Consider the following 24,391-nt stretch of genomic DNA (forward strand, 5'->3'; position numbering starts at 1 on the left):
ACAGGAGGCTCCATCATTCCGTGTAGTGGCCAAGCGAGGCCAGTGTGAGGGCACTCGGCAGCCGGGAAGCTGGCTGGCCAGTGGGCAGCCCCAGAGCCATGGCTGAAGCCTCTTGCTGGCAGGACACAGGGTAGTGGCTTGAGGAGCCCACCCAGGGGCTGTGCCACTGTTACCCCTGTACTTCACGGCCCCTAGGGCTGGGCTGAGCTTGTCACTGAGCCTGGGCTCGCAGCACCTGGCAGCCCCAGGAGAGCTGGCTGCTGTACTCAAAGCCTGGGCGTGCCCCGGAGCCCAGCCACCAAGGCAGAGCAAGCCCAGGCCCGGGAGCACCTAGGGCTCTGGCCTCCAACCCCAAGCACACGGCCTGCACTACTAGCAGGCTAGAGGGGACTGGCGTCTCAGAGAGCTCACAGCCACCCCCAGGCTGCCCCGGCACTGACTGGCTGCTGCACCACCAGAAGGGTGTCGTGACTCTCCAGGGCACCGGTGGGCCAGCGAAATCAGAACAGCCCCGTGGAGAAATTATGGTTGGGGGCGAGGCCAGGACAGGAAAAGGAGAGAGCCAAGACACTGCTACTGGCTATTGAACCTCCTACACCATCTCTGCCACCTACCCTGTGCTGTTGTCCTAACAACGCAGCATCTACAGCAACCCATGGGCCAGACTCTCCCCCTCCCTGCTCACCCTGATGGCCCCTAAGTCCCAAAAGGCCCTGGCCAGAGGCAGTGACATGCAGCAGGTGCCATCCAGGCAGGGCCTCAGCTGCCTGCCACTGTGGCCTCAAAGCATTGACATGTCAAAAGTTTGCATGCACACACATACACACGCCGGTGCACACATCCACACACGTCCACGTGCACATGCACACACGCATACAGGCTGGGGGACAGCTGCTCTCTGTTTGAATCTTCATCCAGATTAACATGCCTGTTCGGTGCTACCCCACTCCTGCGGAGCCATCTGGGGCGATGCCGTTGCAAAGGTCCCTGGGCAGCGCTGGCAGGTGGCTCAGTGCTACCAGGGACAGATCGTTGCAGGCCCCAGACAGACGTCGTAAGGCCGGGAGATGAAGTGCAGGCCCAGGAGGAAATGCTGCTATAGAGGGGTCAGGCACAACTGCTGGGTAGGGTTACCAGGTGTCCGGTTGAAAAGGGACCCTGGCAGCACTGGTCAGCACTGCCGACCAGGCCATTAAAAGCCCAGTTGGCAGTGCTGAGGAGGTAAGGCAGGCTAGCCCCTACCTGTCCTGGGGCACTGCCCTGCGCCTAAGAAGTGGCCAACAGGTCTGGCTCATAGGCTCCGCACGCTGCCTGGGCACTGGCTCCACACTGGAGCTGGCGGGGCAGTGCCTGCGGGTGAGAGCAGCGCATGCCAGGGGGCCTCCTGCCCCCACACCTCTTGCATAGGACCTGGACCTGCTGGCTGCTTCCGGGACACAGCACAGAGCCAGGACAGGCAGGCAGCCTGCTTTAGCCCCTCTGCGCCGCTAACACAGGTAAACGTGCACCCCAACCCTGAGCCCCAACCTCCTGCCCCAGTCCTGAGCCCTCCCCCTGTGGACCCCAAATCCTCGGCCCACCCCAGAGCTTGCACCCCCAACCCAGAGCCCATCCCCGCTCCTGCACCTCAACCCCCAGCCCTGAGCCCCACCAAACCTGGAGCCCCCTCCTGCACCCCAGAGCCTGCACCCACAGCCCAGAGCCCCCCCCATCCTGAACCCCTCATACCCGGCCCCACCCCAGAGCCCTCACCCTCTCCCACACCTCAACCTCCTGCCTCAACCCGCACCCCCCTCCCACACTCTGAATCCCTCTGCCCCACCCCCCAGCCCAGAGCCCCCCCCTGCATGCTGAACCTCTCATTTCTGGCCCCATCCCAGAGCCCGCACCCCCAGCTGGAGCCCTCACCCTCTTCCGCAGCCCACCCCCCCGTCCCAGCCCAGTGAAAGTGAGTAGGGGAGAGCGAGCCACCAAGGGAGGGGGAATGTAGTGAGTCAGGGGCAGGGCCTCGGGGAAGGGGTGGGACTAGGGTGTTTGGTTTTGTGCGATTAGAAAGTTGGCAACCCTACTGCTGGGGGACAGACTGCCACAGCAAGGAACTGTTCACATCCCCCTGGTGGCATGAGTGAGGGGCCTGGGAACTAGAAAGTAAACTGAGGCTGCCACTGCTTCCCCTCCTCCTTTCCATCTCCCCCAGTCCCCATTCCCCTCCTTCCCGCATCTCCCTCATCCCGACCCTGCCATTCGCCCCCAACCCTCCTCCTCGCGTTGCTGTCCGCACGTGGCTTGGACGCAGACACGGTCAGGTGGCCATGCACAAGGAGCCAGGCAGGCTGGTACCCACCTCGGCAGGGCACAGGATGGATTCCACCAGGAGCTCAATCAGTGGCTGGTAGTACATGGAGGGCAGGATCCTGTCCTCAGCCAGTCGGACTTTCAGCCTCAGAGCCCCCAGCTTTCCTCTGCAACGACACCCGAGACACCACCCATGTGGGCAAGCATGAGTGGAATGAGTGCAAACCAGCACCGGGGAGCCGGTATCTGCAACCTGGTTCTAGCCAGCTCAGTCCTCCAGCACAGCAACCAGAATCTACAGCCAGTACCAACAAAAATCCAGAGCCAAGAACCCCCAAGACGAGCCTGATTCCCTCTGTCCTTAACCTCTTCCCCTCTGCTGCTCTCCTCTCCTTCCAGCCCAGTGGCCCGGGGTAAAACCTCAGCCTTCCCTTGGTTGGGCCGTGACTACTGCGGTCAGTGCCCCGCCCAGCACCACCCCATGGCACTGGTGTGCTTCCACCAGTGGAGAAACACTCCTGTCCTACCACTGCTCTGCCTCGGCACGGGCTCTGCGGGGGAATCACGCTGGCACCAGCGCCTCCAGCAACCTTTCCATCCATCCAGCCAAGCCTGTCAAGCTCCTATTCCAAGGCAGGATGAATGGCAACACGGACAGAGGTCACCCAGAGCTGGACTATTGCAGCACGTTACAGAGGATCCCTCTGCTGCCCCAGTGCCTGATCCACTCCCAGACTCAAAGCCCCCAGTCTCCACCGGCTCACCTTAGAGCTCACGAGGGGCCCCGCTGATGTGCTGCGAGGGAAGCGAGAGCTCAGTGGGGTTTGGCGCCCCAGCACCCTGGGCACTTTGCTTTTGTGTTACTATAGCTCAAGGGACTGGGGCAGGGAATAAAATGCCCATGTTAACTCCATTTAAAGACAGCCCCTTAATGTCTTCAGCACCCTGCAGAGGCTGAATGCACATACGGGAACATCACTAAACCTCATTTTTCAGTTGGGGAAACCGAGGCACAGAGCAGGGGCCTGACCTTCCCAAGGTGTGCATGCAAGTCAATGACAGAGCTGGGAATAGAACCCAGGAGTCCTGAATCCCAGCCCCCTGACCTAAGCACCTAGATACACCACCCCCTACGTTGGAAATGGAACCCGGGAATCCTAACTCCCAGCGCCCTGGTGTAACCACTGCTCCATGTTCCATGCTCCTCTCCCAGAGCTGGGACTAGGAGCCATGTTCACTCCTTCTCTTCCCCCCAGGGGTTAATGATGGCCCCTAGCTCAAGGCTGACTGTTTACCCAGCATCCTCTTCAGCGATGGGGAAGGGCAGGAGCCTGAACCAGCCTTTGGCAGGGGATCTCTGAAGGGCATCCAGAGAGAACTCAACCTGTGTGGGACACGAAGAGAGGGATAGTAAGGGGACAAGAGCTGACAGCAGGGGGCAGTACTGCAGTGTCGGGGGAGCCTCTTCCCATTGTCCCGACTCCCAGCCCCTGGCGATATAGCGGGAAAACTCCAGCTCTCACATTAGCTGCCAGTGTGGTTCATCCCCAGGCTGTTTCCCGGTCAGACTCTCAGAGCACTTCCAGCCTCACGCTGCAGTGGCTCTGCCCCGGCACCCTCTGGGGAGCCAGTGTGCTCCAGTCCCGGGCCCCTCTGGGGAGCCGGGGTGCTCCAGCCCCAGGCCTCTCTGGGGAGCCGGCATGCTCCAGCCCCAGGCCCCTCTGCGGAGCCGGCGTGCTCCAGCCCCAGGCCCCTCTGCGGAGCCGGCGTGCTCCAGCCCCAGGCCCCTCTGCGGAGCCGGCGTGCTCCAGTCCCAGGCCTCTCTGGGGAGCCAGCGTGCTCCAGTCCCAGTCCCCTTGCCGAGCCGGCGTGCTCCAGCCCCAGGCCTCTCTGGGGAGCCGACGAGCTCCAGCCCCAGGCCCCTCTACTGTGCCGGCGTGCTCCAGCCCCGGGCCCCTCTGCTGAGCCGGCGTGCTCCAGTACCGGGCCCCCTGCCGAGCCGGCGTGCTCCAGCCCTGGAAGCAGAAGGCTGAATGGATTCCACCCTCCACTTATACTCCCCCTAGGGTGACCAGATGAGAGGGAGAAAATATCGGGACACATGGGGGAGGCAGTCGCTGGCAGAGAAGAAAAAAGAGCCGAGTGCTGCCGGCGGAGCGAAATATCGGGACAAATTGTGTCCTGACCAAAGATGGGTCGGGATGCAGGACAAACATCTAAACATCGGGACGGTCCTGATTTTATTGGAATGTCTGGTCACCCTAACTCCCCCTGCCCCACAGCACCAAAACAGGGGACTCCCAAATTAAAATGGGGCTTGTTTACTGGGTCAGGCATGCAGATCTCCCTGCAGTGGATCCTGGGGCTGAAGGGACCTAAACCCAAGCAAGACGCACAGTAGGGCCCAGACACAGGCCGAGGGCTCCCCGCCTGGCACCAGGCTTTACACCCGTCAGATACCTAGAAACTGCAGTTGCCATCAGCAAACTGCTCCATGCGCCTTGGAGACTGTCTACACTACAGTTAGACCCCCGCACCTGGCAGCTGTGATAGACCCCTTAGCCTCTTTGGTGGCCCAGGCACTAGAAGGTGCAGGAGGGCAGAGGCACCCACAAGCACAAACACATGCACCAAGAACAGCTGCAAAACCTTTTCCTTTCACAAAGCTGTTAAGCCCTGTGATGTTATTGACATAAACTATAACCGTATAGATCATCGGTGCAACCACTGTTACATATTTGCAGGAAATATTGTACAAAGGTTGTCGTGTGAGGTGTCTATAGAAAGGTTATGATTTGCTGATTACGATCATGCTATCTGTATGGGTGTGTCATTTTTGTAGCTGAAGTTACGAATATTGGTTATGTACTTGTATATGAATGTGTTTTGATTCTTAGTAGCCTCAGTGAAGCATTTGGTCAGCTTCTTGAGAAGGGGTTATTCTCAGTAAGTGCCCAATCAAGAAATTTAACTGACAATGGACTTTGGCAGATGCCAATCCACATCTGAGTTGTCCTGGGAACATTCAAACTAACATGTAAACAATGGCCTCGGCCTGTAAAGAACTGAGTCATGCATGGACATGTGACTTGCCCATGTGATGCCAAACTCCATCTTGCTGAGATCTTGCACAGGAGAACCGACAGGTTTCCACGCACAAGAGAAAGCCTATAAAAGGCTGCTGCATCTCCTCCATCTTGTCTTCAATCCTGCTTCTTGCCTCTGGAGGGACTTTGCTATAAACTGAAGCTCTGAACAAAGGACTGAATGACCCATCCCAGCTGTGGATGGACTCCAGAGACTTGATTTGAACCTGCAGTTTACTCCATCATTGCTACAAGCCTGAACCAAGAACTTTGCCATTACTGTATGTAATTTATTCCATTTAACCAATTGTAGCTCTCATCTCTATCTTTTTCCCTTTATGAATAAACATTTAGATTTTAGATTCTAAAGGATTGGCAACAGTGTGATTTGTGGGTAAGATCTGATTTGTATATTGACCTGGGTATGGGGCTTGGTCCTTTGGGATCGGGAGAACCTCTTTCATTTTACTGGGGTGTTGGTTTTCATAACTATTCATCCCCAGGATGAGTGGCACTGGTAGTGATACTGGGAAACTGGAGTGTCTTGGGAATTGCTTGTGTGACTTGTGGTTAGTCAGTGCGGTAAAACCAAAGTCCTCTCTGTTTGGCTGGTTTGGTTTGCCTTGGTGTGCAAAAGACCCCCAGCCTGGGGCTGTGACTGCCCTGCTCTCAGCAATTTGTCCTGAACTGACACTCTCAGAAGTGTCCCACCAAAGACAGCATCGTTACAAGCCCTCTCTCCCTACTTGCTTGGCCTGGCTCTTCTGGCACGAGGCTGGCCCAAGCCTTGCTGAGCCGCTACCCCCCGGTGGAATAGCAATCAGACAGGTTCTGCTTCCCCTGCCTGGCAGAACTGCCGTGACATGGGGATCAAGTGAACTGAGCAGCAGGTTCAGGTCTCAGCTGCCGGCTCGTTCTGGCTGGTGTCAGGACACAGCGTTACACACTCTGCACCTATCTCCAAGCTGTACCTTCGCCCTCAATGATTCATGAGCATTTTCCTCTCTCTCTCTGACCTCTTCTCCTTGGACTTGATTCTCAGTCACCCTAAGGTCCCTTGTGCCACTCTGGCAGACTACATAGAGCATGGGGAGGGCCCCAGAGCTGTCCCTTTGCTGGGGTAGAACTGGTGTACGTGACCTACACGAGCCCTGCTCTCAGCCCACAGGCTCAGGGGCAGATCAGGGCTCAGCGCTGCTCTCCAGCTATTCCCAGAGCCCATGGGGGAGGAGTCATGGAAAGCAAAGCATGACTAGAGCAGCCCTGGGACAATGTTAATTTACACCAGAGGCCAGGCAGAATCCAGCAAGTGCAAGGCGGGCTTAGAACCAGCCTCACACATACACCCCGTCCTGTCCCTGGCCACGAGCACAGCAAAAGAGGAACTGAGAAACCAGCCTGGTAAGTTGTTTTGCCTCCCCCCACATCAAACTGACCAGCCGAGAAACGGATCCACTCTCCTTACAAGCCAGCAGGAGATTTGAGACTGCAGCAGGCCTGTGTGCCATTGGCCTTCTCCCCTCGAATCCTCTTGTCATCCCCCACTCCGATCAGAGCCACCAGCCCCTACACTGGATGCACTGAGGAGATGGCTGGAGCTGCTCACCCGTCCCAGGAAGTCGTTCTTCCCCACCATGTCCCAGTCCCACACCTCCACGCTCACTTGGGACCCTCTGGATTCCTTCCCGGGCACCCCCTCCTCCAGGTCAAACTCCAGCACCTCATCCCAGTGTGGGAAACGAGTCTTCTTAATGATCTGCAAGGGGAGAGAGAAAGGTGGCATGTCAGAGAGGAATGGGGGATCAGGTGGGGAAGGTCTGTTCCAGCATGACAACACGGGTGTGACACAGGGCCAGGGCTGCCCGGGGGGGGGGGGGGGGGGGCAAGTGGGGCAATTTGCCCCAGGCCCTGCAGGGGCCCCCACGAGAGTTTTTCAGGGCCCCTGGAGCAGGGTCCTTCACTCGCTCCAGGGGCTCCGGAAAACTCTCATGGGGCCCGGGCCCCCGGAGCTTCTTCCGCTCCAGGTCTTTGGCAGTAATTTGGCGGCAGGGGGGCCCTGCCGCGGGTCTTCGGAGCACTTCGGTGGTGGATCCTGGAGCAGAAGGTCTCCCCGCTGCCGAATTACCACCAAAGCGGGGGCCCCCCACCGCCAAAGACCCCAGGCCCCCTGAATCCTCTGGGCGGCCCTTCACAGGGCTCCGGCAAAAGCCAAGAGCAATTGTAACCCACGCACCTCCTGGGTGTGGTGTTCTGTCCCATCTAGTGGCCACTTAGAGAGAGATTAATGAGTTTGCGCTATAGCCTTAACTAACAGCCATATGGTTTTTAGCTTACGTGGTAGAGGCTCATGCATTTAGCTCCAGAGGTCCCAGGTTCAATGGTGACGACCGGGACCTGTCAGCGTTACACAATGTTGGGAACAAAACCAAAGGCTGTTTGGCAAACACTTGGCTGGTATGAAATGGGCACGTAAACTCAGCTGCAGGCAAACCTGCTGCAGCAGCAAAAGAGTGAGGCCAGCCGGTGTTTTCCTGCCAGAGAAGACGTCCCTTAGAAACAAGAACTGCAGCATTCTTTAGTAATCACCCAGCTCCGCCACGGGTAAGTGCCCCAATTTCCTTGCCACTGCACTGAGAGGCAAAGGATGGAGCAAGAGCACAAAAATGCCCCAGGCTTCCCATCCCCATAACACCTAACACAGCTAAAGGCCACACTCCCCTGCAGCCCTGCATCTCTCCTGACCTACAGATATGTCTGGGAAGAGAGCTCTTCCCCACCCCAGGTGTCAGCTGGGGGCGGAGGCTAGTCCTAAGCCCTTTCCTTGCGCTTGCTGTGTGCAGGGAGGGCAGCATGTTCTCTCTGCTCCAAGGCCCTAGCCCAGCCCAAGTAACACGTGTCCTGCTCCCTTCATGGCTGGCTGATGGATTCAGGGCTCAGATCCTACACTGATGGGTTGGAGATACACAGGCAGACTTCCCACCACTCTCTCAGCTGTCACTAGCACACAATGCAAACCACCCGGAGTCCCAATGAAAGAAGTGGGGGGTCTGGCTGTCCCTCCCAGAGCCCCTCCCCTTGTGCCACTGGCATTGCAACTAAAAGAAGCCCTGTCCCCTCCCTTGTCCCCATGCAGCCAGGCCAGAGAGCATGCTTCTACTCACAGCTGTCTCCAAAGCGTGGCCATCCCAGGACACTCGTGCAAAGGGGTCCGAGGTGCCGGAGATGTCCCGCGGGGCCAGGTCTCTGGGGGGAGAGGACAAGAGGAGGAGGATGGATGGCTAAGGGATAGGGCAGAGGCATGGGGTGGTAGGGGCTGACTTGGCCTCTCCAAGGTGGCCAGGGGGCATTGAAAGCCCTTTGGGGCAGGGACTGTTGCTGGTCTGGTTTTAGACAGCGCCTGACATAACGGGGGCCTGGCCAGTGCCCGGGACAGCTTCAAGGCACTAACGCAACACAAACAACAGCCAGGACACAGGAGAAAATAAACCCTCTGGAAGGCCCAGAGGTTAAACCCTGGGGCGCTGACTGGAAGCTTTACGACAAAATCCTACCCCCTTCTCCCAGTGCTCAGTGCCACATGCTCTGCCCTGCTCCTGCAGCATGGAAAGCGGCACAGTAAGGGCTCTCTCCTCCCCACGCAGGACACCAGCGAGCTGGTGCCCAGGCTGGCTTTGCACTGGGAGATCCAGCTGCTCCATCACCTCTCAGACAGCAGCAGGTGCTGGCGTGGGCGGGGATGCACCCGAAAACTGCAGGGCTCCCCCACTTTGCATCTCACTCCTGCAGGGTGGAACTATGGAGTGGGATGGGGAGAAGTGGGGAAATCCGAAAGAGCTCTTGAAAGTGCCTATGGAGTCGGAGAAGCCCCCGAACAGCTTGGCAGGGGCTCAGCATTTGGGGACATCCCAAGTGGGTGATCTACTGGCTGGAGATCGAGGTTAGAGCACAGAGCATTCCCCCAGGGAAAGAAAAGGCCGTGGGTGAAGGCTGAGAGTGGCAGGAGAAGAAAAAGTGAACATGGCCCTTTAAGGGGAATACAGCCCACCCCTCAAAGCTCTCTTACTGCACCCCCCAAGTCTTCTTCCCTCCCACCCTGTCTTTCCCCTCCACCCCCCCTCGCACTGTCCCCTACTTCACCTGTCCCCCACACACATACCAGGGTCCCTTAGCCAACACTTTCTGTTCCCATGGCTACTCTCCAGTATTAGCAACATAGCCTCCTCCCCTGCTCTGGACGGGGGGCGGGGGGGGCACTGCCTCATGGCTGGGGCAAGTCACAGGCAGCAGAAGGGGTGAGCCAAGGGACACAAGTTCCAGTCTCGCCCTTCTGGAGAGGCGCACTGCCCCGCCAAGAGCCCTGCCTCGTGCTTTCATCATGAGCCAGCAGTGCCCCCAGCTAGCCCTCCTTGGGCCTCAGGAATGCTAGGCCACTGCAGAAAGGAAAGGGATAGCCTGCCCTCATGGAGGTAGCACGTGCTCCCCTAGTTCCCTGGAGAACCGCTGTGGAGCTCTCCTGCCCCACAAGAATAGGGATGAACTGACCCACCAGGTCCCACCTGCCCCTCTGCAGAAGAATGCTTGGAAGATGGAGCCTGTCGCATTGGCTCACCCCATCTCCACTCCCTGAGCACTCTCCATGGCCACAGTGTTGCCTAGGAGCCTGCGCTGGTTGCTAGGATGCCTTCTCTGCATCATGCTGCTCTCTGCCAAGCCTCCTGGCTGGCTGGCTCCGGGGCAATGGGGCTGGGCCCCTACACTCCCTTACTGATCACTCTGGCCTGTGCCCAAAGCAGGGGGGCTGTAGCCAGAGCCAGGTGACTGCACTCATGTCCCCATGGAGGGAATCCCCATTCTGTGCCTAGCTCCATGTGCTGAGACCCAGAACTCAGGAATTCTCAGACAAGTGATTTCACTTGTCTATGCCTCAGTTTCCCCACCTGTAAAACAGGGCTAACAATACTGATCTCCTTTGTAAAGCGCTTTGAGATCTAAGAGTAGATGCTCTAGATGAGAGCTAGGCATTATTAACACTCTGGAAGGGAATTTTAGCACTACATGTAAGAGGTGTGGGGCTGGAACCTGAGCTATAAGGAATCACTAAGATGTCAACAAAAAAGAGAGGGGCCTGGAATTGAAGACTAAAGTTACCAAGTCACTTTAGCAGTAACTGTGTTTGAAAAGGTCTGTGATGCAGCAGGTTAAGGATACTGGCTGTTTCCTGCTGGGACTCCTGGGTTCAAATCCTGCGGAAAAATAGTGGAGCAAATAATCAAACAATCAATTTGCAAACACTTAATAAGGTGATAAGTACCAGTTAACAGAGACTTGTCAAGAACAAATTGTGTCAAACCAATAGCTTTCTTTGACAGGATAACACGCCTTGTGGAGGGGGGAAGCGGTAGATGTGGCATATCTTGACTCTAGGAAGGCTTTTGATACTGTCTTGCATGACCTTTGTGACACTATGCCCCATATTCTTCAAAGAGATATGCTTATGATACAAATATGGCATAAGTAAGATGTATTTTATGCAAGATGGGTCATGTGAGATCTCATTGGAAAGATTATGATGTACTGAATGTGATTATTCTATTTGTATGCATGTGTCATTTCTGTATCTGAAATTAAGAATATTAACTCTGTATCAATTGCAAAAGTGTTTGCACCTGGGGAACACCCACCAGACAAAATGCAATCAGTCTGGCTGGTTAGTCAATAGAGCATTAGGAAAGACAATAGGTCTTTGAAGATGCTAATCTCCCCACATTCCTGAGAAGCTTCCTGGGATGCTACTTTGACACTGCAGGGTTATGTGATCATGTGACCTGGTACTGGACACCATCTTGGACTGCTGGTATTTTTCCACTAGGAGAGCGTTGCGATCAAACTGGGAAACAAAGGATTCCTGCCATATGTAAATCCTATTTAAGGCTAGGGAGTGAGTTAATCAAGGTTGGTTCTTCAGTGAATTCCCACCCAAGATGACTGCTGGAAACACCTACAACTGAACTGGGGAAGAACTGGACCCAGGCTAGAAGGGGTCTGGTCTGTGAAAGAAATATCTGCAGTTTTAAGCTGCAGGCAAGATCAGTTTGTCCTCAAAAAGTTCTGCAACCTGCCTAAAACAACATGTAAGGTGAGAAATTACTACTTGTAGTCAATTTCTTTAGCGTTTTAGTTTGTGTTTATTGTATTTGCTCAGTCCTCTGCTTTGATCTATTTACTATCCCTCCTAATCACTTACAATCGACCTTCTGTAGATAACAAACTCGGGTTTTGTTTATTCTATAACCAGTTTGTGTAATTCATAAAGGGGGGAGGGGCAAAAACCACATGGAGGGAGGGGTGGATTTCATGAGCTGTGTAGATCTCTGTGCAACACAAGACAATATGATCTTGGGTTTGCACCCCAAAGGGGGGTGCACTGGAGTGCTGGGCAATCCCTCAGCTAAATCTTCCCACACAGAGCTGATCTCAGTGTCTGTGTCTTTCTGCAGCTGGGTGTGTCCCTACCTGTGTGTGCATGTGTGTGCATACGCGCGTGTGCTGGAGGAGGCTTGAGGGCCTGGCACAGCAGGACAGTGTGACGGAGCCAAGGCTGGTTGAACAGGTGGGCTCAGTGGGATCCCAGTACATCAGGTGGCACCTCAGAAAGAGGGGGAACCCATCACAACCTTTGCAGAAACAAACTAGGGAAATACAACCTAGATGGAACTACTAGAAGATGAGTGCAAAACTGGTTGGAAAACTGTTCCCAGAAAGTAATCATCAGTGGTTCACAGTCAAGCTAGAAAGGCATGACGAGTGGGGTCCCACAGGGATCGGTTCTGGTTCTGTTCAATATCTTCATCAATGCTTTAGATAATAGAGAGAAAGTACACAGACAGTACACTTAAAAAAAGACGATACCAAGCTGGGACGGGTGGTATGTGCTTTGGAGGATAAAATTAAAATTCAAAATGAGCTGCACAAACTGGAGAAATGGTCTGAAGTAAATAGGATGAAATTCAATAAGGACAAATGCAAAGTACTCCACTTAGGAAGACACAATCAGTTGCACACATACAGAATGGGAACTGACTGCCTAGGAAGGAGAACTGGGGAAAGGGATCTGGGGGCAGGGGTACTGCCGGAGTCCTGAGGGGGCATGGCCTCTCAAGATTTAAAGGCCTTGGGGAAAGAGCTGTGGCTGGGAGACTCTGAGCCTTTAAATCAACCTGGGGCTCCCAGCAGCAGAGGTGTCTGGGAGCCCCTGGGGCTCAGGGGCAAATTAAAGGGCCCGGGGGTCTGGCCGCCATGGGGAACCCCGAGCTTTGTGGGGCTGGGGCAGGGATTTAAAGGGCCCAGAGCTCCTGCCACTGAGGGAAGCCCAGAGCCCTTTAAATCCTTGCCCCAGCCTGGCCGCCGGAGGCGTGGCCGGGACTCAAAGAGCTCTGGGCTGCCCGCAGCCGCGGGGAGCTCTGAGCCCTTTAAATCTCAGCCGCGGCCGGGATTTAAAGGGTTCATGGCTGCCCACAGCCGCGGGGAGCTCTGAGCCCTTAAAATCTCAGCCGCGTCCGGGTTTTAAAGGGCTCAGGGCTGCCCGCAGCCGCGGGGAGCTCTGAACCCTTTAAATCCTGGCCCCAGCCTGGCCGCCAGAGCCCTTTCAATCTCCGCCATGGAAGTCGATGCAGTCCAGCACGGTGTACTGGCTCTTGCCAGTACGCCGTACTGGCTTACTTTCACCTCTGTCTGTGGGTCATAGTGGATCACAAGCTAAATATGATTCAACGGTGTAATGCTGTTGCTATAAAAGCAAACACCATTCTGGGATGTATTAGCAGGAGTGTTGTAAGGAAGACATCAGAAGTAATTCTGCTGCTGCACTTTGTGCTGATAAATCCTTAAGTGGAGTATTGTGTCCAGTTCTGGGTGTCACATTTCAGGAAAGATGTGGACAAATTGGAGAAAGTCCAGAGAAGAGCAACAAAAATGATGAAAGGTCTAGAAACATGACCTATGAGGGAAGATTGTAAAAAATGGGTTTGTTCAGTCTGGAGAAGAGAAGACTGAAGCGGGGACATGATAACACTTTTCATGCACATAAATGGTTGTTATGAAAAGGGTGAAAAATTGTTCTTGTTAACCTCTAACAGGACAAGTAGCAATGGGCTTAAACTGCAATAAGGGCAGTTTAGATTGGACATTAGGAAAAACTTCCTAACTGTCAGGGTGGTTAAGCACTGGAATTAATTGCCCAGGGAGGTTGTGGAGTCTCCATCATTGGAGATTTTTAAGAGCAGGTTAGACAAACACCTGTCAGGGATGGTCTAGATAATACTTAGTCCTGCCATGAGTGCAGGGGACCCGACTAGATGACCTCTTGAGGTCCCTTCCAGTCCTACAATTCTATTTCAAAGACTGTCATCACTTGGAGGTGGGCTGCGTCTCAGCTTGGGGAGCAATGAACATCCAGCTGCAAAAAAGAAGTTTTTCCTCAACAGGCAACTCCACAGTGAGGGGTAGGCTTGACAGAATGTGATTTTTTTTTTATAATTTTGACAGATATGTTTTTAAGCTTTTTAAAATTTTAATCAATTTAAATGTGAACAGTTGCAAGAAATTGGAGGGAGTCAGACTATCAGCATTAATGAGAGCAGACACTGAGATTTGAAAGGCGAAAGTTTTAGAACCATTAAAAAAACAGCCATAAATAAAACTCTCAAATTCGCAGGCAGCATTTTTCTTACTTTGCCTGGCTGCAAATGTTGATTATTGGTGCTGGAGCTAATTTTTTGTCCAGGGGTGGGGGGGGATGGGGAAATGGATGTTTTTTCCAACTTTACCCATAAATATCTTGTCCTTCCAAGCCTCATTCTGGGATAGCGAGGGGGGGCTGCAGGACAGGCTGGAGGGGCATGTGCAGAGCCATGCAGAGGTTCCAGCCAGGGGCAGTGAGATGTTTGAGCCCATGGTGCCTGGGCTCCAGCAAATTCAGGGCCCAGCGGCCCGGCTCCACCAATGTTCAGGGCCAGGTCTTTCCCCCGGCCTCGCCTGCTGCCCTTGCGCACCTCCCCCGGAGTGTCCCCACCTGCTGCCCCATGCACCTCCCTGAGCATCTCTGGGTATGTCTACATCTACAATTTTGCAGCTCTGGTTGTTACAGCTGTATTAGTACAGCTGTATAGGGCCAGTGCTGCAGAGTGGCCACACTTACAGCAACCAGCGCTGCAAGTGCTGTTAGATATGGCCACACTGCAGCGCTGTTGGGCGGCTTCAAGGGGGGTACGGGGAACGCGAGAGCAAACCGGGGAAGGAGACCAGCTTCCCCGCGGTTTGCTCTCGCGTTCCCCGAACCCCCCTGCAAACCGCAGGGAAGGAGACCTGCTTGCACAGGGGTTCGGGGAACGCGAGAGCAAACCGCAGGGAAGGAGACCTGCTTCCCCGCGGTTTGCTCTCGCGTTCCCCGAACCCCCCTGCAAACCGCAGGGAAGGAGACCTGCTTGCACAGGGGTTCGGGGAACGCGAGAGCAAACCGCAGGGAAGGAGACCTGCTTGCACAGGGGTTCGGGGAACGCGAGAGCAAACCGCAGGGAAGGAGACCTGCTTGCTCGGGGGTTCGGGGAACGCGAGAGCAAACCGCAAGGAAGGAGACCTGCTTGCACGGGGGTTCGGGGAACGCGAGAGCAAACCGGGGAAGGAGACCAGCTTCCCCGCGGTTTGCTCTCGCATTCCCCAAACCCCCCTGCAAACCGCAGGGAAGGAGACCTGCTTGCACAGGGGTTCGGGGAACGCGAGAGCAAACCGGGGAAGGAGACCAGCTTCCCCGCGGTTTGCTCTCGCATTCCCCAAACCCCCCTGCAAACCGCAGGGAAGGAGACCTGCTTGCACAGGGGTTCGGGGAACGCGAGAGCAAACCGCAGGGAAGGAGACCTGCTTGCACAGGGGTTCGGGGAACGCGAGAGCAAACCGCAGGGAAGGAGACCTGCTTGCTCGGGGGTTCGGGGAACGCGAGAGCAAACCGGGGAAGGAGACCAGCTTCCCCGCGGTTTGCTCTCGCGTTCCCCGGACCCCCCTGCAAACCGCAGGGAAAGAGACCTGCTTGAAGGAGAGGCTTCCTCAGGTATGCTGGGATACCTGCTTATTCCACGGAGGTCAAGAAAAGCGCTGGTAAGTGTCTACACTTGATTACCAGCGCTGGATCACCAGCGCTGGATCCTCTACACCCGAGACAAAACGGGAGTACGGCCAGCGCTGCAAACAGGGAGTTGCAGCGCTGGTGATGCCCTGCAGATGTGTACACCTCCTAAGTTGCAGCGCTGTAACCTCCTCACCAGCGCTGCAACTTTGTGATGTAGACAAGCCCTCTCCCTGTCCCTGCATCTCCACACTGTGCTCTCTCGCCAGCTGTGGCGCTGCCAGCTACAAGGGAGCAGAGCTGGGGGCAGGTTAAGGCGGCTGCTGCACCTGCGGAGGAAGGAGGTGCATAGCAGCCACCCTCGCCCCCAGCAGGCAACTCCAGCGGGTGTGGAGGGGAATTATCCTGGCTGGACCTCCTGAGCAGCAGCTGGGCAGGGAGGTTTGGAAGAATGTTGTGCAGGGATCTGGGGCCTCATCTCCCAAGGAGCTCACTGCTGCTGGCAGGGAGAGTGCTGGGTGGGGGGGAGTCCTCTGTAGCTCCCTGCCCTGGGGCAACCTGTCTGGTGCACCCCAAACTCCTCAGTCCGATGCCCCACACCCCCTCCTGCACCCCAACCCTCTGTCCCGGCCCAGAACCTGCACCCAGCACCCCAAACCCCTTCCCGTACCCCAACCCTCTGTCCCAGTCCAAAGCCCACACCCAGCACCCTAACTCCCTCCCAGAGCCTGCACCCCTCCAGCATTGGAACAGTAGGGGAGCTGAAGTGGAATAGCAGGCGGTGGGGAAGGGAGGGGAGGCTGAAACTATGGGGCATCAGCAGAGCTCAGCATGTGGGAAACCCAGGACTGGAAAAGCAGGGGACTGCCTGGCAGGCCTGAGGTGCACTGGGAGAGCTTTGTGGGACGCCTAAGACTAGCACAGCATGTGGCTGGGGGTTGGGACTGAGAGGCATGGCAGAGCTGGCTGCATGGGAAGTCCAGGACTGGACTAGAAGGGCAGGTCTGGAACTCAGGACTGAGGGACACCAGCAAAGCTTGTGTAACTCCTGCCCACACTCTGCACTGTCACACCCTCCCTTTTCTGCACTGGCGCACGCTGGGAGAGGGGTCATAGAATCATAGAATATCAGGGTTGGAAGGGACCTCAGGAGGTATCTAGTCCAACCCCTTGCTCAAAGCAGCACCAATCCCCAACTAAATCATCCCAGCCAGGGCTTTGTCAAGCCTGACCTTAAAAACCTCTAAGGAAGGATATTCCACCACCTCCCTAGGTAACCCATTCCAGTGCTTCACCACTCTCTGAGTGAAAAAGTTTTTCCTAATATCCAACCTAAACCTCCCCCACTGCAACTTGAGACCATTACTCCTTGTTCTGTCATCTGCTACCACTGAGAACAGTCTAGATCCATCCTCTTTGGAACCCCCCTTCAGGTAGTTGAAAGCAGCTATCAAATCCCCCCTCATTCTTCTCTTCTGCAGACTAAACAATCCCAGTTCCCTCAGCCTCTCCTCATAAGTCATGTGCTCCAGCCCCCTAATCATTTTTGTTGCCCTCCGTTGGACTCTTTCCAATTTTTCCACATCCTTCTTGTAGTGTGGGGCCCAAAACTGGACACAGTACTCCAGATGAGGCCTCACCAATGTCAGATAGAGGGGAATGACCACATCCCTCGATCTGCTGGCAATGCCCCTACTTATATAGCCCAAAATGCCATTAGCCTTCCTAGCAACAAGAGCATGCTGTTGACTCATATCCATCTTCTCGTTCACTGTAACCCCTAGGTCCTTTTCTGCAGAACTGCTTCCTAGCCATTAGGTCCCTAGTCTGTAACAGTGAATGGGATCCTTCTGTCCTAAGTGCAGGACTCTGCCCTTGTCCTTGTTGAACCTCATCAGGTTTCTTTTGGCCCAGTCCTCTAATTTGTCTAGGTCCCTCTGTATCCTATCCCTACCATCCAGCACATCTACCACTCCTCCTAGTTTAGTGTCATCTGTAAACTTCCTGAGGGTGCAATCCACGCCATCCTCCAGATCATTAATGAAGATATTGAACAAAACGAGCCCCAGGACCGACCCTTGGGGCACTCCACTTGAAACTGGCTGCCAACTAGACATGGAGCCATTAATCACTACTCGTTGAACTCGACAACCCAGCCAGCTTTCTATCCACCTTATAGTCCAATCATCCAGCCCATACTTCTTTAACTTGCTGGCAAGAATACTGTGGGAGACCATATCAAAAGCTTTGCTAAAGTCAAGGAATAACACATCCACTGCTTTCCCCTCATCCACAGACCCAGTTATCTCATCATAGAAGGCAATTAGGTTAGTCAGGCATGACTTGCCCTTGGTGAATCCATGCTGACTGTTCCTGGTCACTTTCCTCTCCTCTAAGTGCTTCAGAATTGATTCCTTGAGGACCTGCTCCATGATTTTTCCAGGGACTGAGGTGAGGCTGACTGGCCTGTAGTTCTCTGGATCCTCCTCCTTCCCTTTTTTAAAAAAGGGCACTACAGTAGCCTTTTTCCAGTCATCTGGGACCTCCCCCATTTGCCATGAGTTTTCAGAGATAATGGACAATGGCTTTGCAATCACATCCACCAACTCCTTTCGCACCCTTGGATGCAGCGCATCCGGTCCCATGGACTTGTGCTCGTCTAGTTTTTCTAAATACTCCACAGAGGGCTGGGTCATCCTTCTTTCTCCACAGAGGGCTGGTCACCTCCTTCCCATGCTGTGCTGCCCAGTGCAGCAGTCTGGGAGTTGACCTTGTTCATGAAGACAGAGGCAAAAAAAATCATTGAGTACATGAGCTTTTTCCACATCCTCTGTCACTAGGTTGCCTCCCTCATTCAGTAAGGGGCCCACACTTTCCTTGGCTTTCTTCTTGTTGCTAATATACCTGAAGAAACCCTTCTTGTTACTCTTAACACCTCTTGCTAACTGCAACCCCAAGTGTGATTTGGCCTTCCCCATTTCACTCCTGCCTGCCTGAACAATAGTTTTATACTCCTCCCTGGTCATTTGTCCAATCTTCCACTTCTTGTAAGCTTCTTTTTTGCGTTTAAGATCAGCAAGGATTTCACTGTTAAGCCAAGCTGGTCGCCTGCCATATTTATTATTCTTTCTACACATTGGGATGTTTTTTTCGTGCAACCTCAATAAGGGTTCTTTAAAATACAACCAGTTCTCCTGGACTCCTTTCCCCCTCATGTTATTCTCCCAGGGAATCCCACCCATCAGTTCCCTTGAGGGAGTCCAAGTCTGCTTTTCTGAAGTCCAGGGTCCGTATTCTGCTGCTCTCCTTTCTTCCTTGTGTCAGGATCCTGAGCTCGACCATCTCATGGTCACTGCCTCCCAGGTTCCCATCCACTTTTGCTTCCCCTACTAACTCTTCTCTGTTTGTGTGTATGTGGCGGTTGGGGGGGCCCACTGCTCTGTGAAACTGTCTTGTTTCTCTTCCCAACACCTCATCTCTTCACCCGCACAAATCAGGCCCTCACACCTCCCAGCACCACTTCCCAGCAAGAACTTCTCACCATCTTACCAGTGATAATGGGATTCCAGTGAGAGAGTTAAACCAAATAAATAAAAAGCCCCAAACAAACCATTAACTCTTTCCTCCCCATTCTTGGTGGGGCACATGGTTCTTCTCTCCACATGGCCTAAAAGTTGCAGAGAAGAAGGGGGCCCTGCACACCAGGATTCATGAGTCCTGGATTGAACTCCCTGCTCATTCAGACTTCCTGCATGACTTTGGCCACGTCACTGCTCCACTCTGTGCCCCACTTTCCCCACCTCTAAAATGAGGATAATGATACTCCTTTGTAAGGTGTTTGAGCCCTATGATAATAGCATAATAGCTCTTAGATAATGTTTAATACCCTGGATGAGAATCTTAGCAGTGCTGGATGCTGAGCTATAACCATTAGGCTGTTACCAAAAAGGAGAGTCGCCCGGAACTGGGGTATAAAGCTACTGAGACACTTTAGCAATCCTTGTGTTTGAAATGACCTGTCCTGCAGGCAGAAGGTAAAGGACACTGGCCTTTCCCCCTTACATTCAAATCCTGCCTGGTTTCAAAGAGTGATGTGGCTGGGGCGGGGAGCACGTCTCAGCTTGAGGAGCAGTGAACATCCAGCTGCATCACAAGACTGTTTTGCTCAACAGGCATCCCCCCAGTCTGGGCTAGCGGAGGTGCAGCAGGGCAGGGTTGAGGGGCCCCGACAGAGCTGGGTGTAAGTTCCCAGCACTGGAACAGCTGGGGAGCTGGACTAGCAGGCACCCTCAGCAGCAGCAATGTGTCCTCCAGGCAGGGGAATGAGGAGTCACCCCTCTGACCTCAGCCATGGTCAGTGCCAGCAAGTGCCAGAGTGCAGATACCTCCCCGGAGAGCACAAGAGAGTCTTCAGGAATGCCCCAGAAAGAGAGAAAGGGAGGGGGGGGGTGTCCTCCAGAGAGGAGGGACAGCCATAGATGGAAGCAGGGGTGGAGGAAGACAGGAGTCCTGGGGAGCCCTATGGCCAATTCATTGGGCCATAAGCATGGGGTGGAGTTAGTGCTATTGGCCCAGGATTGCTCTTTTGCTGATCACTTGGGACACAGGAAAGGTTAAAGAAAAACATCTATTGGCCTAGCGGCCGCAGGAGGTAACGGAACACTACACAATGCATGACTCGTGTCACAGCGGGAAAAGGCTGCAGGACACTGCAAGGCTCTTGGGCACCCGTTACCAGTGATCAAAGACGCATTTTTCAGGGTTGCCATGGATATCATAAGGCCATTAGCCAGCCCAATGCACAGAGGAAAAAGATCTATATTAGTGGTGGTGGATTTTGCACTCAGGTACCCAGAAGCAATCTCTGTCTGATGTGCAAGTTGAGACAGTTGCCAAGACACAAGCTTTCCAAACCAGATCCTATCAGATTCTGGGCCAAATTTCATGGCCCAGCTATTTAGTGATTTATGGAAGGTGTTCAGGTTTGTCCCCATCCCCCAGAAACAAACCGTTTAGCTGAGAGGCTCAACTGACCCCAAAATCTAGGTAAGCTGCAGGGCCAGTGACTGGGATGTAATGTTATCCTATCTGTTGTTTGCCCACAGGGTTCACCCCATTTGACCTCCTAGATGGGAAAAAGGTCAGAGTTTCTGGGGAGGGGGAAGCAGAGGGGGAACCAGTGGTTGAATATGTGCAAAGGCTTAGGGAAGATTCAAAGTCTTGTAGGGATAATACCCTCTCGCCCCCCCTTTATTGATACATTCATCTCCTTGCTTCCCATGAGTTGCCCTGTGTAACTTTTGGTTGCCCTATGATCTCTATTCTGCCTAGTAACAGAGAGAGAGACCCCACCCCTTTGGTGCCGTCTGCAGCCCAAGAAGTGGACCAGGTGCAAAGAGCAGCGTGCAAGGGGAGCACACATGGGCAGCGCTCTCGTTGGATGTCCGTGGGCTGTCCAGTCACTGTCCGTTTGTAGATCGCCGCGCAGGGAGAGCTCGAGCAGCTGTGTCTCTCCCACCACTTCACAGATAGACTAATCCCTTGAACTCCACATACTCACTCGCCCTGCCCGTCATAGCAGCAGCACACCACACTCACTCTGCCCAGTGGGGGAGTTTGCTCAATCTCGGGAAGATGAACAGAAGACTAGGAGAGAGACTTACCTGGTAAAGGGATTGAGTCGAGCCACCTGAGATCGACCAAAGGAACCAGAGCCGAGCTGTACCTGGACATCGAGACGTCCAGATCTGGGAAGTCTGGCGATTGTGAAACCTTCCTTCCACCCGCTTCCTCTCTTTCTCTCCTCTTTTATCTCTGCTGCTATCATTTGTTAATGGAGGACTTGGTAACCGCCAAACTGATTAACTTTGTTATTAAGGTGTTAGAGTAATAAATTTTATCTGCTGTATGTTATTTACCTGTCAGGTTTGATTTTAAATACACTTGGCGACAGACCCAGAAGGGTCTAATCCTGTAAAAAGGGGTAGGATTTTCTCCCCTGAATGTTATAGATTTTAAGTGGCCTGTTTGTAACAGTCTATGATAGTGATGGTGCAGCAAAACCTCTTAACAAGCCACACAGCTCACAGGAGTGGTATGATCACAAACCCCTGACCAATCATTTCATGTAGGGGATCTGAAACTGGTGTTGCTCCCTGTAAAAAAAGTACAAAATGCAGAACTCATTGGAAGAGCCCTGTGAGGTGATAGAAAGGGTTAACAATATCACCTACAATATACGAAGGCCCTACAGTAAGGCTGTGCTGTAGACTGTGCATAGAAACAGGTATCACAGTCGTGACACCATTGGAAACATGATCTGCTGTTTGACCTGATGACTGAATGCCATAGTGACATCTCACTACAGAGCACTAATCTACTAAAAGTATGAAAAGGCAGAGATTTTGGCTGTGCTGCAAAGGCATCACCAGGTCTTGTCCAATGAGCCGCCAATGTGATGTGGCTGTTAAAAAAGCTAATGAGGTCTTGGGATGCATCAGGCAAGGTATTTCCCGTAAAGTTAAGGAGGTGTTAGTACCGTTATACAAAGCACTGGTGAGACCTCATCTGGAATACTGTGTGCAGTTCTGGTCTCCCATGTTTAAGAAGGATGAATTCAAACTGGAACAGGTACAGAGAAGGGCTACTAGGATGATCCGAGGAATGGAAAACCTGTCTTATGAAAGGAGACTCAAAGAGCTTGGCTTGTTTAGCCTAACCAAAAGAAGGCTGAGGGGAGAAATGATCCCTCTTTATAAATATATCAGAGGGATCAATATTAGGGAGGGAGAGGAATTATTTAAGCTTAGTACCAATGTGGACACAAGAACAAATGGATATAAACTGGCTATCAGGAAGTTTAGACTTGAAATTAGACACAGGTTTCTAACCATTAGAGGAGTGAAGTTCTGGAACAGCCTTCCAAGGGGAGTAGGGGGGACAAAAGACATATCTGGCTTTAAGACTAAGCTTGATAAGTTTATGGAGGGGATGGTATGATGGGATAGCCTAATTTTGGCAATTAATTGATCTTTGACTATTAGCAAGTAAATATGCCCAATGGTCTGTTAGATGGGGTGGGATCTGAGTTACTACAGCAAATTCTTTCCTGGGTGCTGGCTGGTGAGTCTTGCCCAAATGCTCAGGGTTTAACTGATCGCCATATTTGGGGTCAAGAAGGAATTTTCCTCCAGGGCAGATTGGCAGAGGCCCAGGAGGTTTTTCGCCTTCCTCTGCAGCATGGGGCACAGGTCACTTGCTGGAGGATTCTCTGCACCTTGAGGTCTTTAAACCATGATTTGAGGACTTCAGTAACTCAGACATAGGTTAGAGGTTTGTTACAGGAGTGGGTGGGTGAGATTCTGTGGCCTGCATTGTGCAGGAGGTCAGACTAAATGATCATAATGGTGCTTTGTGACCTTAAAGTCTGTGACTCTATGAGTCCAGAAGGCCAGACTCTGCTCACAAAATGGTCCATAAGATTAACACTGTGGGAGCACAACATGTGCTCAGCAGAGCACTTCTTACAACTGGTCAAATGCAGGAGCACATTAGTAAGGAGATATCTAGCATGCTGACATGGTAATAATTACAGGATCCAACAGTTTCTGGGCTTCTTCTATTGTTTTGGGTCCCAAAAAGGATGGGACCATAAGGTTTTGTGTTGATTACAAGAAGTTTAGTGTGGTTACGGTTCCTGATGCATATCCTGATGCTGAGTTTTGTGACTTTGTCCTCACCCACAACCATTTCAGATTTGGGGACAACTTATACTTTCAAGTCAGTGGCACTGCTATGGGTACCCACATGGCCCCACAGTATGCCAACATTTTATGGCTGACTTAGAACGACACTTCCTCAGCTCTCGTCCCCTAGCGCCCCTCCTCTACTTGCGTTACATTGATGACATCTTCATCTTATAGACCCACGGAAAGGAGGCCCTTGAAGAATTCCACCTGGATTTCAACAATTTCCACCCCACCATCAACCTCAGCCTGGACCAGTCCACACAAGAGATCCACTTCCTGGACACTACAGTGCAGAAAGTGATGGTCACATAAACATCACCCTATGCCAGTAACCTACTGACCACTATACTTGCCTACATGACACCAGCTTCCATCCAGACCACATCACGCGATCCATAGTCTACAGCCAAGCCCTGAGATACAACTGAATTTGCTCCAATTCCTCACACAGAGACAAGAACCTACAAGATCTTTATCAAGCATTCTTAAAACTACAATACCCACCTGGGGAAATGAGGAAACAGATTGACAGAGCAAGACTGGTACCCAGAAATCACCTACTACAGGACAAGCCCAAAAAGGAAAATAACAGAACACCACTGGCCATCACTTACAACCGCCAGCTAAAACCTCCCCAGCGCATCATCAAGGATCTACAACCTATCCTGGAAAATGATTCCCCACTCTCACAGGCCTTGGGAGACAGGTCAGTCCTCACTTACAGATAGCCCTCAAATCTGAAGCAAAAACTCACCAGCAACTACACACCACACCACAGAAACACCAACCCAGGAACCAATCCCTGTATCAAACCTCGTTGCCTTCTCTGTCCCCATATCTACTCTAGTGACACCATCAGAGGACCCAAGCACAGCAGCCACGCCATCAGGGGCTCATTCACCAGCACATCTACCAATGTGATATATGCCATCGTGTGCCAGCAATGCCCCTCTGCCATGTACATTGGCCAAACTGGACAGTCTCTATGTAAAAGAATAAATGGACACAAATCAGACATCAGGAAGGGCAACATACAAAAGCCAGTAGATGAACACTTCAACAGGGCCACCCAGAGGTGGGCGGGGGGGGGGGGGAAGTGGGGCAATTTGCCACGGGCCCCGCAGGGGCCCCCACGAGTGTTTTTT

At 53.3% G+C, this 24,391-nt stretch overlaps 1 protein-coding gene across 1 annotated transcript in view; it reads right to left on the reverse strand.

Moving 5' to 3' along the window:
• The window catches only part of RASAL1 (RAS protein activator like 1), a 140,497-nt gene that overhangs the window by 61,749 nt on the left and 54,357 nt on the right, over positions 1 to 24,391 (reverse strand). Inside the window, exons 7-10 of the mRNA XM_050923892.1 lie at positions 8,543 to 8,624; positions 6,988 to 7,137; positions 3,591 to 3,679; positions 2,345 to 2,462 (exon numbers count right to left, since the gene is read on the reverse strand). Coding sequence (XP_050779849.1) covers positions 2,345 to 2,462; positions 3,591 to 3,679; positions 6,988 to 7,137; positions 8,543 to 8,624 — 439 coding nt within the window. The remainder of the gene's footprint in view (positions 1 to 2,344; positions 2,463 to 3,590; positions 3,680 to 6,987; positions 7,138 to 8,542; positions 8,625 to 24,391) is intronic.

Source organism: Gopherus flavomarginatus, chromosome 15, assembly GCF_025201925.1.
Source record: "Gopherus flavomarginatus isolate rGopFla2 chromosome 15, rGopFla2.mat.asm, whole genome shotgun sequence".
In the NCBI taxonomy this organism is placed as follows: Eukaryota; Metazoa; Chordata; order Testudines; family Testudinidae; genus Gopherus; species Gopherus flavomarginatus.